Below are 16,427 nucleotides of genomic sequence, written 5' to 3' on the forward strand. Positions count from 1 at the left end.
TGTCGGATGACAGAAACTCTTCCCCAATCAACAGCAGTGTATGACTTTCCCTTGGAAACCCAGCTCCCTCTGGAGCCCTATTCTGAGAGAAGGCAGCATGGCTTTCGGGGTCCACTGAACAAGGCAATGGGTATTCCTCAGGTTCTAGCTTTGTTTGGTGTGCAGTAAGATGTGGGACTTTGGTATGTGGTACCAGGGGAAGCCAAATCTGGGGTTGGCCCAGGAAAGCTCTGACGAGGCCTGTCTCTATGCTGAAAGCCCAGGTGCTCCCCAGAAGCAGCAGCCCCAGTCTCCAAAGGCCCCAGCTGAGGCACTTTCCTCATCCGGATTACTAGTTCCTTCTCCTCTCAGCTCCTCTTTATCTATCTGTACAGTCTCAGGTGATGTCATCTTCCATTCTGCTTACTGATAAGTTTTTCCTGGGAGTCATTCACCTGATTCCTTAGAATCATAAAACCTTCATATTGGGTGACTAATGAGATCACTTACTTTAATATTCCTGAAAGCACACAGCACAGACACGCAAGAACACTAGAAAATCTGTATCGTTAGGCCATATAAGCACAGCATTAAATATATATGTGACAAGAGATTAAAATAGAAATGTGACAATTGTATTAGAATCACTCACTCAGAAGACAAAGTTCCTACAAATTGCCAATCTCTTGGGATCTATGAGTCCAAAATTTGCGTCGTAATAACCACTCCAGTTCATTCTATGTCACAGGGATTTGCATCTACTTAAGAGAGGTCAGTGCTTGCTTCTGCAGCATATATACTAAAAAAAAAAAAAAAAGTCAGACACAAAAAGAAACATTCTATGCACACCACTCTCATTTCCTTTTAGTAACTTATTAAAGTTCAGTGCCTGGTATCCAGAGTCCCCTGGCATTGACGTTTGACAGAGTGGGGAGAGTCATCCAGTACAAGTTCACTGACACGGTTCTCTGCTCCACAGTAACCCAGACGCGGTTCCCTATAAATCCTATGTCACCCCTTAACGGAGGCTGTTGGTTGTCGTGTCCTAGCAGTAGTCCCAGAGTTGGAAGGGAGCACTGAGTTTACTCATAAGGAAACTGAGGCCCAAAGTGTTGACCTGTTTAGATTTATAAGATGATGAGGTCCAAGCCTCCAGCTTTCCCAAGGTTGACCTGAAGCCAGAGAGCCAGGTGGCTTCATGGCCCTGTTTACAGCAGCCCCTGAAAGGTGCCCCAGACCTCAGAGTCCTCCCACATTACACACGGCCTGAGGCACCCCCAATCTCAGAGTTTCTTATATAGTCTCGATACCAATGTTTCGTTTTCTTGTCTAAACAAGTCACCTTTAAAATGTATATACTCTTCGATCTAACTATTTTCATTCTAAAATATAACTTCAGAAAATAATAAGAGTACAGAATCATATGCACAAGGATAGTCATCATAGCTTTATCATAAGACCAACCCTGATACACTATCCGAATACTCAAAATATTGTGATTTGCTTTATAAATGATAGTACATCCATAGAATGGGATATGGCACTTTAAAATGATGTGTATAATTATTGACATAGAAAAGAATTTAAGAGCTTAAAAATATTAAATGAAATTGTTAAATGAAAACAAACGCAAACAGCATATAGAGGACAAATAACCCAATTTCTTCAACGTAATAATGGTATTTAAACAAAAATGAAGGGGGAATTATAATACCTTAAAAATGAGACATAACCACATGCAATGTGTTTGGATCTTGATTTAAACAAACCAAGTGTAAAAAAGTCAATTTTTTTTTTTTTAGATAATTAGGAAAAATTGGACTTCGATTAATAGGGTATTAGATGATATGAAGGATTATTGTTACTTTCATTAATGGCAATTTTGTCTTTAAAAAGTACTTATCTGTCATGAGTGAAAATGGAAAATGAGTAGGAAAAGAAATTCCCATTTCTGATTATAGCATGTATACGATTGATATGTATAGAAATGCGTGGGGAAAAGCTAGAAGGAAGTACTCCAACTTATTAGCACCCTTGGAGAACAGATTATGGCTGATATTCTCTCCTTTTATCTGCCTTTATTTTCTTAACAATATACAAACTTGTGTGATAAGTAAAAAGTACAGTCACCATTATCTCCTGGTAACCAGGGCACTGCAAACAGCTGAACTAAGGAACCTGCCAGGGAGGAGGAACTGAGGCAGGCTTGTGGGAGAGGCCTCTGGGACCCAGGAGGCCCAAGCAGCTGGAAGCTGGTGGCCCAGTGCACATAAAGTCTGTGAGTTCAGGCAGGACCCATGGAGCTTCAGCACCGCCCACCCGAAGCCTGGAGCTGGCCAAGGGCCTGCACTGTGCCTCAGTGATGCTGAATCCAGAACTGGCCCACCTTCTGGCCCAGGTCCACCTTCTCACAGATCCCACCTCACTATGGATGGATGGCTGTCCCATCCCCACCCACACCCCTACCCGGGCTGGGCTGTGCCTCTACCTCCAGTCCTATGTGGAGTGCAGAAAGGCTAATCAGTGACTACCAGCAGGGAAGTGAGTGATCAGGGCAGAGCTCCCCAGGCCCGGCTCTGGGCTGTGTGGAGCCTTTCAGGACCATACCTGGGGGCCTGAGGCTAAGGAGCAGAAAAAAGTGATGCCTAGGACACAGGTGTTTCCACTGGCAGCCCCTTCGCCCCAGGCCACCACTACACACACACACACACACGCACACACACACACACACACACACACACGTGCGCGAGATTAGAACTGAAACTCAATAAGGCCCCTAACACCTCAATCCTGAGGGAAACTCCCAAAGGGGTTCTCACTCCCCAGAGCCTCAGGATAACGGGAAGTATCAGTCCTGGAAGAGACCTTAAAATCATCTAGCCCTACCCTGCCAGAAAGAAGGGAGGAGACCAAGACTTGAATTGAGAAAGCGACTTTGGCCAAATCACACAATGAATTAGTGGTGGGCCTGGCATTAGACATAACTCAGGACTCCTGGCATCAAATCCTTTATATCTGCCTCTCACAGTCTTTGTGGGTCCAAGACCAGAGGACAGAGGCTTCTTCCCATGCCAGTACCCCCACTGATGGTAAGCTCCCACTGAGTGACCTCTTGGCAGGAACACCATCCACATTCTGTGCCACTTTCAGGTGGCCCGGGAAAGACCGCAATGTCTGGCTCAGCCAGGGCTTTAAGAAAAGATGAAAGCTGGGGGTGTGGGTGCACTGCTGTGCTGCTTCAACATGGCGGCAGTGACACCAGAGAAGACCTGCTGCTGTCTTGAAGGCTCCCGTGACAAACCCATAGCCAAGCCACTTCACCACTGCCTTTTGCATCCTGCTCTTCCTCCGACCCCTCGAGGACCTCACGGTGTGGGGTGGGACAGGGATGGTGTAGACCTGCCTGCCCTGTAGTTTGGCTTCTGTACTCCAAGCCTATACTGAGATCATATGCAGGGGACAGTTCTGGGAAAAGGCAAATATCCAACAATCCTATCTGCCTCCCTCAATCCTAACCCCTGGCCCAACCAACTTTTCCCAGAGGCCCCCTTTGCTCTCCCAAAGGGAGCAAAATAGAAGCCAGGAAGGAAGATGCAGGACTGTGCTACACAGAAAGGGATTGGGAGACCAGAAGTGGCTATGTCAGCACCTGCTGTAGCAAAGGTGGATGGCAAGTGAGACGTGCTGGAGCTCAGTCGCCTTCCAAGGTCCACGGGGCAGCCTCCGCCTTCCATCCTCTAGTTTGCCAGCAGGGTCCTTCTTCTCAGCTACCCACCCTTACGCCCCACCCAATGCTGGGAGTGCCTGCTGGGTGGGGTCCTCAGTGTTGATTGTAAGTGAAACAGGTGCTGGGCACCGTTGACAGTGCCACCCAAGCTTGGGCAACTTGTGGGGAACTCACATTCTTGGTTCCAAGACTGATTCACTCAATCAATTAATATTTAATGAGTACTTAGTGGAGGAATGAACTTCTGGGCTTCCTGCAGCCCCTTCCAAACAGAAAGGAGAACACTTCAACAAGGATGTGGAGGTGAAGGAGTCCCGGCACCATCTCAGGAATACGAACTTGGTGGCCCACGCACATCACCTACTCCCCTGCCACCCTCTTTGCCCATTTGGGAAGCTGTGAAACACCACAATACCTTGAGAGCTCTGGAGGGATTTGGAAATGGGAAATATTCCCTGAACTACTTTCAGTCAGCCCCATTCACTCTTTGCAATTGTCCACATGGCAGTCATCATGAAGCTCATTTAACAGACCAAGCAAAGGAGGTTCCAAGACATTGTTTTAGATCCAACCCAGTCAACATTGTGAAATAAGTGACATGTCTTTGTCCTTGGTAGTCCTACCAAGGGTCCCCTCTGCAGCTAAGTCCCTTTCAAGTTCAGAGGTCTCCTACCTCCACCAAACCATGATCAGAGGAAAACTGGCTACCCATGAACTTAACACTACGAGCCCACCTCCTTCAGGGGCATTTGCATTGGAAGTCTTCTATCTAGAACTAAAAAGGGAAGACTTACTCACTCCACATGCAAGGCACTTTGGGCACCACTGAGCTGGAAGAAGAGAGTTTTGAGAGAAGGCAGCTGGCAAGTCTGGCCCTGGAGCTAAACTAGACTCAGAGAAGTAAAAACAGTGGGCTGCGTGGCTGCTGAGTGTGTGCATGTGTTGTGTGTAGACAGAAATCAAGATCCCACCCTCCTCCAGAGATGACATAGGAAAAGCAGTGTGTGACCTTGAACAAATTAACTGATTTCTCTATTGCCTCAGTTGTAAAATAGTCCTAGATATTTGGCTTGCTTTGAGGATTAGAGATCATTAATACAAAGCCGCTCTCAAAGGCCCCCAGCTGAAGGAAGGTATTAAAGGCTGCAGCCCAAGTTTTGACCTGGCTACTCTATCCTCATTCTTGACTAATAATCTTCAAGTCACAACTGGGCATATGCAATTGGATCCAACTCTGACGCAGGGAAATTAAGGTCACAATTTTAATAAGGCCAGAGATATCATTCAAACAGAAAAAGACACCAAAAGTTTTAACTGGCTATGAGAAAGGGAAAGGTTTTCCATTTATAATTACCAGCATTACATGGAATTTCATAATAATCATGAGTGAGTTTGAGCCTAGAAAAGGATGGTATCCTTGTGAAATGAAGACAGGTGCACTGACCAAAACCTCCTGGGCTAAATCAGAGGTGCGTTTTAAGGTCACCCATGAGTAATGCTCATGACTCTCCTTAGGTAGGTGACAAAGGAGTCTTCGCTGGCTGCCCCTGGACAGCAGAAGGGTGGTGGGTGGGGAGCGTTAGGAAGGCAGTTCTTCACCTTGTAAAGTAAATTACACAGAATCCTCAGGGGCTGAAAAAGAGGCAATCTTCAAGCAGTATTGAGAAGTTCCCTGACTACTTCTACACTTGGGGAATGCAAGCTGGTTTGACCTCATGTGGGATTTCGGTTAATTTTAAAACCACCCTAGACCTAGGAAGATCAGTCTCTTATTCTCCTTTTGTCATCATACCAAATAACATCAATGTCTAGAAACACTGTGCTTTAAAACAGCTTCCAGGCCAGTTAACACTTGTTAAAGTTGTCTCTTCACAGCTCAGTCCCCAACCCCCAACTGGCCAGTCACAGTGGAACCAGGAACCCAAGGGACATATTTCTTCCCTTACTCAACTAAGGCACTCCAGGAAGAAGTGAGCTCCCAGCACCTGCCTGCAAAGCTCCGCTCTACTTGCTGAACTTTGCTCCACATGAACACGTCATTCGGGCTAGAAGTTCCCCCAAAATATCCCTGCTTGTAAAGTTTTAAGGCACACCAACTCCTCTGTGTAAGGCTCTTTGCTTATAATGAATTGCTTTAATTATTCTCACTATTTAAAAGAAACTTCTGCATCAAAGTCCAGCCCTTTAGCTCTGAGATGCTAAGAGGGTGGGGATGAGGGCAGAGCCCAATTAACATCAGGGATTCTGGTCACTGGGGTCGCACTTGATCATGACTTTCAACCCCAATCCCTTTCTGGATGCTTCGAAGGCTTCCAGAGCTTTCTCCAGAGGAAATCTATGGGTCACTAAGGACTTTACATTCACGGACTTGGACTCAAGCATTGAAATCGCCACCGGCCACCTGTAAAAGATCACAAGCATTATATTCAACCTTCAGGAGGAAACAGCCAGGCCCTCAAGACTACCAAGCACAACATCAGGTTGGCCATATTTCTAGCACTGTGGTTCTGCAAGGTCAATTCTACAGACCAACAATGGTGGAAATGATCTTATGACTTGTAATTTGGGAGTATAGCCCCTGTTTCCAAATGCCCCCTGGTCCCTCTGCCATGTCTGTCATGAAGCTTATAAGTCCTTTGGCACAAAGTCATAAGGCATATGGAGGCCACTGTGAAAAGGCAGATAAGCCTCAGGAGACAGCCCAGGATAATCCTATCACACCCTTCAGCAGCTTGGCAGTTCACTGGAAAATGAACACTGCTGATAGAAAGGTGAGCATAAGGGACCATGGTGGGGAAGGTAGTCCTAGACAGAGTTCCCTGGAAGGGGAGAGGTGGGGGCAGAGAACATGCTGTGGAGTAGCTGGTGTCATCCTTTTCCTTTTTCCTTTTAAAGGGGGAAAACCCCGTCATATCTCCTGGCTGCCCATGTGGCCAGGGAGTGCCCTTCATGAATAAATAGGCAGACTCGATCTCAGAGGCCTGCCCATGTCCTGCTGGCCACTAGCCATCCCATTCACCCACAACATACTCACGTGTTGCAATATCGAAACACTCCCTTGATATCCACTTCCCGGGTGGCTGCGTCCACTAGGGGCACATTGGTCATCTCAGAACCCAGTCCCACAAGCACCAGGGTCCCACCAGAACGAGTGGCCTGAAGAGGAAGTAAGAACAAGAAAACTCAGAAGAGAATGCAGATCCCATTCACCGTAACACTGTCATCACACAAATATCTTCTGATTCCATCAGGTGAGCATCCCAAAATTGCGGGGAACATGATTCTTTCTGTGCTGCTGAACTCAGCATGGTGACTACTCAACAGAGCAGCAAAGTAAACATTATCATCTTTAAAGATCCTGAAATAACACCTCCGCAGTGGAGGACCATGCACAGTGGGAGCATCCTCCGCTGTCCACAGCATCCCAGGAAATAGTCAATGTTGTCCAGACCTCAGTGAGAATCTCCTCTACAAAACAACAATAATCTCCAGCAGTCCCAGATGTTGGCTTTAGCCTATTCCTCATCTCATCACCCGTTCCTCCCCCAGAGTACCCATCCCACAAGACAGGACTTTTGTCAAGCCTCTAAGGAACCACCCTCTTGGTGAGAAAACTACTAAGCACTATACAAATGGGGAGAGCTACTGCAACTTTGTGGTTTAAAAACTGCATTATACTTGCAAGCTGGCATTTTAGAAATATTTTTATTCTACGGACATTCATCCCGATAGTATCACTCATAATGGATTTTGCCTCCTTGAATACCTATCTGCCTTGGAGTGGGCCAGAGAGTGAAGTTTCTTTTGACAATCTCTCTATAAATCCTCCTGAGTGTTGTACCTGCTCCAGAGATTTCTGAGAATCACTGTGCTCAATATTGTAAGAGACCAAAAAACGGACAATTCATTCCAAGCCTCTCTCTGAAGGGAAAGACACACCACAGAAAGAGGCAGGCAACAGGGTGCTGACTCTGGCATTTGCACTTTTGAGCTGTAGGACCCTGGACAGTGCTCTCACGGACAGTTTCCTCCTGTGTAAAAACAGGCTGATGCCACCCCGGCAGAGTTGTTGGGGTTACCAGTCACAGTGCTTGGCATGAGGATGGGCTCATTGTTTGGCATTTTTTCTGTTTTTTATTGTAATGTAGTCACTTAAAAACCACCTATGACATGAACACTGTTGGTAAAGGGGAGAAACATCAAAGACGTGGACGAGCCACAGAAAACTTCGACTGAGAAATTTCCTAGGAAAATGTTTCCCCATCAGCATTTCTTCTCCACCTGGTGGAAAGGAGGAGGGACATTGTCAAACTGGCCATCCCAAGCTGCCAGGAGGCCAGCACTTCGCTAGTCACAGGTAAAGGAATGCTCGAACTAACTACTTGACCATTGTTTTGTGGGTGTGACCTCTGCACCAAGGAGATGACATCAATTCTACCATGAGTGTTTGCCACTTCTTTTCATGAATATTATCTAGTCATGATCAGCAAGAAAGTGACTCAGGTATGTCCAGGTAAGGTGCCTCCACCTATCCTGCTGGAGGGGTGGCCTATAGCATTCTATAGCACCTGTCAAGCATGATGGCTCCACTCCCAACTCAAGAGAGGCCCCAGCTTCAGGCCTGAGGAGAACCTTGGGTCATTTTTACCTCTACATCCACCTGGCATCCTGACAACCAAGCCTCCACCATCAACAGCTGGAGATGACAGCTGTTCCCAGACACTCTCCAGGCGGGAGAGAAGACAAAGAAAAGCCTTACATTGTGAAGCCACGTCTTTTACTACCTCTCTGTGAAGTGACGGGGGTCACTCAGCGGCCAACAAGCTGAAGACAGTAGACACACCCTACTTGTCATAGCCCTCAAGATGCCCAAGATAGGTCATGGGCCGTTGGATCACATGTAAATCCATCACTGTCTGAGTTTTGGGTTTTCTCTGCCCCAGGATAAAGATGCCTCCTGCTCCTCCATCCTCCTGCTGCTTCCTCTGCCCTTGAGGTGAAGGACATCTTGGTAGAAGGAGGGCAAGGCAGCTCTGCTAGGGTGTCAGGTCTGCGGGCTGTGCCACATAGCTCTAGGGGCCAGCTTTCCCTAGAATGTCTTGCATGGTGCAAAGTGCCCTTGTGCATGACCCAGCTCTGACTCAGAAGGAAGAAGGAAGCCTGAACTGCTATGGGGAAGCTGTCTGTCAGGCAGAGCAGGAGTGCCCAGTGGTGACAACTGTCGCCACCACTCTCACTCAAGGGCAGCTGCCCATTGGCTCCTTGTCTCTTCCTTCCCTTCCTCTCCTAAGCAGTGGACAGAGTAGGAAAAGGGCAAACACTGGAGCAGTGTGCTCAAGGCAAGTCAGTGGGCCTCTCATAGTAAAATGTGGGAAATGATGACTAATTTCTGGCTATTGTGCAGATCAGGCATCACGTTTATAAAGCACCCAGCAGAAGGGCTTGGAACCTAGAAGATATTCTTTCTCCCCTCTCTTTTCCTCATACTTTGATTTGTCAACGCCACTCCTCCTCCCCACCGCCCTGCCCACTTCTCATATATTACTGATGTGTTGCTGAGGGGCAAATCTGTTCTTATTTTTGGGAGAGGACAGCAGTAGCCGACTGTGACCCTGAAAATCACCTCCCCTTTGTGACAAACTGAATTAATGGCTGTCACTTTGTGTGAATGACTCAAAGACCAGTTTTCCTCAATAAAACGAGGAAGGGACTTCCCACACTTAAACCAAGACATGGTTCCCTGTTCCTCCTGTAGATATTTATTCAAGAGCACAACTTTTATGATTATAGGTGATGATTACAACAGCAACCCTATCCTAAAGGTGTGGGTCGCTTAATATCTTTCAAGGCCTGTGTATGTTACTTTGTTTAAACCTCACAATGACTCAATTAAAATGTGAAGGAAGTGTCACTATTTCCACAAATGAGATAAGAAAACAAAGCTACAAAGAGATCACTTAATTTTGCTGGGGGGAAGAAGGGCCACAGAGCAAGTCAGTGGAGAAACTTGATCCTACGAACCTGGACTTCTGCTCAGTTAGCTACCCTGTGCCGATTCCCCAGAGCTGCCCACCGGTTTCAGCTGCCCTCATCCCACTCACGTAGATGCCGGCCTGGATGGCAGACTCTGCCCCTGTGCACTCAATGGTGACCTCTGGCTTACTACCCAGGAGACTTTCCACTTTACGGGCAACTTCCTGAGGGCTCTCCTTGGAGATCTGGAGGACGAAATTGGCCCCAACTTCCTTGGCTTTAGACAACCGAGAAGCAGACAGATCTAAAGTTGAAAAAAAAAGTTTCTTTCAAACTGAGAAACTAGGTGATAACTAGAAAATAAAAATGCAGGTGCAGGTCCTGATGGCAACGAAGTTCCGGTATAGTGGGTGGTGTCGCTGAACCCAGTGCACATACTCGCTGTACCATCACACACTCCCACAAACACTCTCACTGATAGATTCTCTTCACACACATGCACACTTTCACAGATACCTTCTGTAGATACTCTGATATCTCCCCGTACAAAACGCACACTCACTCTTCTATATCCCCATTCCATCATACATCCACACACCCACATACCACAGAACTCTACTCACCCACACACACTCTCAAATAACCTCTCCTCACACATACGCGCACACTCAGATACCTTCTACACACACACATTCTGAGATGCCTTCTCCACATACACAACCTTTGATACCGCGCATGCTTTCCATACATACCACAACACCCACACACACCCCCACACATGCTGTCACAGATAATCTCTCCTCACGCACACATAGACACTCACGTCTCTTACCCATAGTACGCATCTCATGCATAAACACGCACTAACTCCACAGCACATACACACAAACACACTCTCTTTGTCTCCTAGACTTGGACAAACAAACCAAAGGCTGAGACTCCTCTTGGGACCAAGCAAGCAGTATGGGCATCTCATAGCCATACATAAAGAGCCAGGTCTCCCTCTGCACAGCAGCCACCCTCTCCCAGCAGCCTCAGAAAAGAGTCTCCTTCTGAGCCCTGACTTGGTCACCTCCTGGGTGGGCTTTTCAACCCTGGAACCAAGAGAAAACAAGAGGAGCCCCTTGAAAAACCCAATACTCCAGGAAGGGAATATGTCTCATACCCCAAACGATAGGCCCAGCAGTTTTCTCCGCAGGGAGAATTAAAAAGAAAACCTTCTTACCGGTCACCACCACTTGAGCTGCGCCCATTGCCTTGGCCACAAGCAAAGTGACCAGTCCAATTGGCCCTAAATAAAGCGGGAAATGGGAGACATTTGTGAAATATGAAACATCATCCACTTACTCTTGGGCACTGCTTGGGGATAATGTCAAAGAGTCAGAGAGCTCAAGGAAACATGTATTTGTGCAGAGAAGTCTTAGAAGGTCCAGGTACATTTTTCTGTTCTCTTTGACCCCTACCGTGTTAGAACCTATCACACCTCCTCCCAAGGAGAGATATTTTGTTTTTAGATGACCTCTGAGGACCACCTGGAGGGTGTCCTTAAGTGAGCTGGCTTCCAAGGTTGAGGCAGCTGTTCAGGAAGCCCCATGATGGTCAGGTGATTGAGAATCAGCCCAGAGACCACCTGTTTCCTCCCATGGTATCTGCATGCTAGACATGATGGTTTCAACTCCGAAACCAGACCCACAAAATAAGGCTGTGCAGAATATTTGGGGAGATTTCCTTTTTGCACACTTCCCTTGAAAATAATTGTGAGTTCCCCAAGAAAGCAAAACACTGGAAAATTACCAACGAAGGGATGATTAATTAAATAAACTACAGTGGAATACTACACAGCTATTAAAAATTACATCATAACTCTTATCTACTGACATGAAAAAATGTACATGTGTTATTTAAAAAAGTAGGTAAAAAAAATAAAGTATATTTAGCATGATCTCACAAAAAAAAAAAAAACCTTGAAACATTCTACATCAAAATGTTAACAGTGATTCTTCAGGCTGATGGGGTTATGGGTGAATTTTTGTGTGTGTGTGCACGTGGTGTGTATGATTTATCTTTTGAATTAAAGACTTGAACATGAGACCTGAAAACATAAAACTCCTCAAAGAAAACATAAGCAGTAAGCTCTTTGACATTAAGTCTTGGCTAGACTTTTTGGATGACACCAAAAGGAAAGGCAGTAAAAGCAAAAATAAACGAGTGAGACTATAAAAAACTTCTGCACAGCAAAGGAAACCATCAACAAAATGAAAAAGGCAACCTAATAAATGAGAGAAAATATTTGCAAATCATACATTTGTTAAGGGGTTAATATCAAAAAACATATAAAGAAGTCATATAAACGAATAGCAAAAAAACAGGGGACCTTATTTAAAAATGGGCAGAGGATCTGAATAGACACTTTTCCAAAGAAGACATACAGATAGCCAACAGATGCATGAAAAGGAGCTCAGCCCCGCTCACCATCAGGGAAATGCAAACAAATCGAAACCAACTCAGACTTCTTTGAATGGCTATTATCAAAAAGAAATAACAAGTACTGGCGAAGATATGGAGAAAACGGAACCCTCATGCACTGTTGGAGGGGATGTAAATTGGTGCAGCTATTGAAAACAGTATGGAGATTCCTCAAAAAACTAAAAATAGAACTGCCATATAATCTAGCAGCTCCACTTCTGAATATTTATCAGAAAAAAAGTGAATTCTGTAAATATTATGGTGATGGATGTTAACTAGACTTATTGTGGTGGTCTTTTTGCAATACAGTTGACCCTTGAACATGAATATGCGGATTTTTTTCCAATAAATATGTATAGTACTATAAATGTATTTTCTCTTCCTTATGATATTCTTAATAACATTTTCTTTTATCTACCTTCCTTTAGTAAAAGAATACAGTATATAATACATTTGTCAGTAAGGCTTTTGGTCAAGAGTAGGCTATTAGTAGTTAAGTTTGGGAAGAGTCAAAAGTTATACGTAAATTTTGACTGCACAGGGGGTTGGCTCTCCTAACCCTGGGGTTTTTCAAGGTTTAACTGTACATACAAATATCAAATAATTTTGTGTACCTGAAATATGTTATATGTCTTTATACCTCAAAAAAAAAAAATGTGTATGAGGAAAACCAAATCACATACACAAGTGTGTGAGAATGCTATCTGTGTCAGCTGAAGTTAGAAGCCAAGAATAATTTGGTGTGAGGCTGCTAGGGTTTGTTCGGGTGGAGGAGCGAAGTCAGCTAGCTGTAACCCCAATGCAGATAGAGTACTGGCTCATGTTGGGCTGGACTCCATTCCTTCCACTAACCATGAGCAGGGCCTACCTCATTTCTGGATGGACCAGAAGACCACTTTCTTGATATGATTTGAAATTTCTAAAAGTTGCTCTTCTCTTTACTATCAAAAATATTTCCCTAGTTTCCTATCAAGCATTGAAAAATAATCCCAAGTTACATTCTTTCAATGAATAAAAGGGTTGTTGCCTAGGGAATAATAGCAGTTACTATGAATGTCTGCAGTTATTAGATCATTTAGCAAAGTGCTAGTCACTGAAGGAATAGAACACTATTCATCTCCTACCCAGAAAGGTCCTAATACCAATTTCAGCCTTTGGAAGGGGAATGAGGTGGGCACAGAGAGGCCCCCACACTCCCCTTTAATAAAATCATAACCAGGTGACATCTGTTTCTTACCAGCTCCACACACGAAGACTTTGTTCCCCAGCGTGATTCCAGCTCGCTGGCAAGCATGGATCCCCACAGACAATGGCTCGATCAGGGCCCCTTCCTCAAAGGTGACATTGTCAGGAAGCCTGGGGAGTCATTCAACACACTCAGTCACTCTGGGTTAACAATAATAACAATAGCTAATATCTATTGAGCACTTATTTATGTGCCAGGCATTGTGCTAAGCAATTTCCATATATTCACTCATGTAAGTCCTTAGAACAGTTCTGTGGTAGGTACTATTATTCACATTTGGCAGACTAAAAAACCAAAGCTTGGAGGATTAAGTGACTTGCTCCAAAGGTTCTAAACTACTGAGGGGCTCAAAGGATTTTAAGTGGAAACCATATATGTCTGATTCCAGAACCCAAGACACACTGCCTCTCTCAGCAGATGGTTTTCTTTGGAGAGAAATCACTTCAGTGAATGTGAACACATTTCGTTTTCTTTAATATGCTCTCCAACCTAAGGTATGGTGTGGCTATCAAAATAAATGAAAAGTTCATTTAACAAAGGGTTAACATAACCATATTTCAACATCTCTTATGTTTCTCAAACTGATAGCTTTTATGGTTTCCCTTTAGTAAATAATCCCAACCAGCAGCAGCTTTGCAAAACCAGTGATTTAGAAGCTGGCATCACTCTGTTCAGTTGTCACACACACACACGCACACGCACCCAATTACACTTTCCAGAAGAACCACATCTGATGGCAGCAGTTGCCTGGCTGTCACAGGACTGGTTAAGATGGGAAAGGATCTGTCTTCCACACAGCTGATTAAATGCTGTGTCACCTTAACCACTGGGTTCTAGGTTTTCACTTCCAAGTCCACTGGCATCTTATGCTATTAACTCTCCTACTGATGATGAATGCAAACATTTGCATAAGGTTTTATAGATTAGAGAGCTTTCTCTTCCATTATCTCACTTAATCACTATGACTTTTTCAGTTGGGGTGGGCAGGCTTTATTCTACAAGAGGAAACTGAAGCTCCATGACATTGAGATACATGCCCAAGGTTACAGGGCTAGTGAAAGGAAAAGCAAAGCTTTAACTCAGATCTCTATTCCACATTCTGACTGTCCCATATTAGCTGCCTCTTGGTATAAGTAGCCCTGCAGTTAACATCTAATTTTTGCTAGTTCCTAACTGTCCAGTATCTATTCAGTGCCCTCAAAATCTCCACATGAAAACCTTCAAGTTCCAAAGAGAAAAATGGCAGCCAAACCATATGTTCATTCCCATGATCCTTCTGTCACTGTTCACAATCCCCAAAGAATAAATAACAAGGCCTGCAGTCAGCCCGGCTGCTGCCCACCACCCCTCCTCCTTTCACCCCTCCCCTCTGCTTCTCTCACATCATTTCCCCTACTCCAATCCATCCTGCTCTGATTGCTGTCATCATCCCTTCTACCCACCCAAGTACCCTATCGACTCTATATAAAGGAAAAAAATTGAATTGAAATAAGACTCCCAAACTCTCAAAGACTCCCAACCACACTTTCTCAGACATACTTGTCCCTTCCCATTTGGGCCTCCCCCAGAGCTTGCACTGGCTCTAAGCTAAGAGTGGCCTTTGGTCAGAAACTGTGTGCTCCTCTCCCTTTTGCTGACTTCCCCTTATAATAAGAACACCAAGGAGAAAGGGGATTGGGCTAGTGCTAAGGATTGTTACCTGGGAGATTATTCTACTGATTAAGCAGATTTTGCCTTATCACATATGCAGCCATAGCCAGCAGCATAGGAGGGCAGCTGGTGAGGAAGCAGGAGCATCAGGCAGAGTCCTGGTGCCCAACCCCTTTGCCATTGACCTTGGGAGAGTTACTGGGTCTTCTTTACCCAACCTTGTTCAGTGGTGGTTGAGAGGACTAAGTTTCTTCTCAGCCCTAATCTTTCATGACTTTATTTACACCAGAGGATGACAAGGCACCTTGGTGGTTTTCACAATAGGGTTCAGGGAACAGGAAAAAGGGTTAAAGAACAATCAAGAAGCCAAGAAGGAAGTAGGAAGATCAAACAAAAATAAGGTGGACAGGAAAATAAAAGAGCCTGCGGTAGTGTAGAAATCCCCACAAAGAGAAACCAGAGAGGAGGCCTTGGGCCAGGGCTGGCCTGGGCTGGAGACACAAGCAGAAAGTTCCCTGTAAGGAGAGGAGGTGGGGGTTGCATGTCCCCTAGAGGCCCTCCTAAGTCTTCTCATCTCCACTGCCAGCCAGAACACCTCCTACAGTATTCCCTACAACCCCCCCACTCCCCAGTGTAAGGATCCCTTTCATGCCTAACCCTGTACCATCTTCAACAAGCCACAGCTGTGACATATGATAGCATCATTTACTGAGCACCTTCTATTTACTATTTGTGCTTAGTACTTGTTATGCCTTTCTCCTTGAATCTCGTCAATAAATCTATGCATTCCATCATATTGGTGCTATTACCATCTCCATTTTACAGGCAGAGATATTGAGGTTACAAAGTTTAATTTTCTCAAAGTCACACTGTTGGTAAATGGCAGAGACCAGTAGTCAGTCTTGCTATTTACCACTCTGTTCTTCTGCTTCCCATGAAAACCTTGTTTGGCGTCTTGACTTTGGAGAGGGCCCAGGAAAGGTGGGCTGGTTGAGGAACCACTTGCGAAAGGTAGACTCTGCCCACACAACCTGCTTTCTTCTAGAGCAGGTTTGGGTATTGACTTAAACTCCTCACGAGGCCTCTGGCCTGTGACTCCTCTCAAGGCTTCCAGTGGGCACTAGAAAACTCCGATCTGCTAGACTGCCCCTGTGACTGGCACCTAGCCTCCATCAGCCCGATCCTGGCTGACAGAGGCACCACTGGTGCCAGGTCAGAGTGGGAGGAAACCGTGCCTGGTCGAGTCAAAAGGAAAGTAGCACATCAGCACTCAAGCTCCATGGGCTGGGGGCCATGCAGGAGGTATAGCACTTTGCTTCTTCCAGACACAACTTCTCACCCCAAAAGCACTGAGAGTTGGGATAGGGCCGTGAACACAGGGAAAGA

General features: G+C 45.4%; 1 protein-coding gene across 1 annotated transcript in view; it reads right to left on the bottom strand.

Moving 5' to 3' along the window:
- Positions 1-4,954: 4,954 nt before the first annotated feature.
- Positions 4,955-16,427, bottom strand: part of SORD (sorbitol dehydrogenase) — a 33,524-nt gene continuing 22,051 nt past the window's right edge. The window contains exons 5-9 of the mRNA XM_006920412.3: positions 13,383-13,501; positions 10,905-10,970; positions 9,808-9,983; positions 6,741-6,862; positions 4,955-6,107 (exon numbers count right to left, since the gene is read on the bottom strand). Of these exons, the coding sequence (XP_006920474.1) occupies positions 5,942-6,107; positions 6,741-6,862; positions 9,808-9,983; positions 10,905-10,970; positions 13,383-13,501 (649 nt within the window). The 3' untranslated portion in view covers positions 4,955-5,941. The remainder of the gene's footprint in view (positions 6,108-6,740; positions 6,863-9,807; positions 9,984-10,904; positions 10,971-13,382; positions 13,502-16,427) is intronic.

Source organism: Pteropus alecto, unplaced genomic scaffold, assembly GCF_000325575.1.
Source record: "Pteropus alecto unplaced genomic scaffold, ASM32557v1 scaffold86, whole genome shotgun sequence".
NCBI lineage: Eukaryota > Metazoa > Chordata > Mammalia > Chiroptera > Pteropodidae > Pteropus > Pteropus alecto.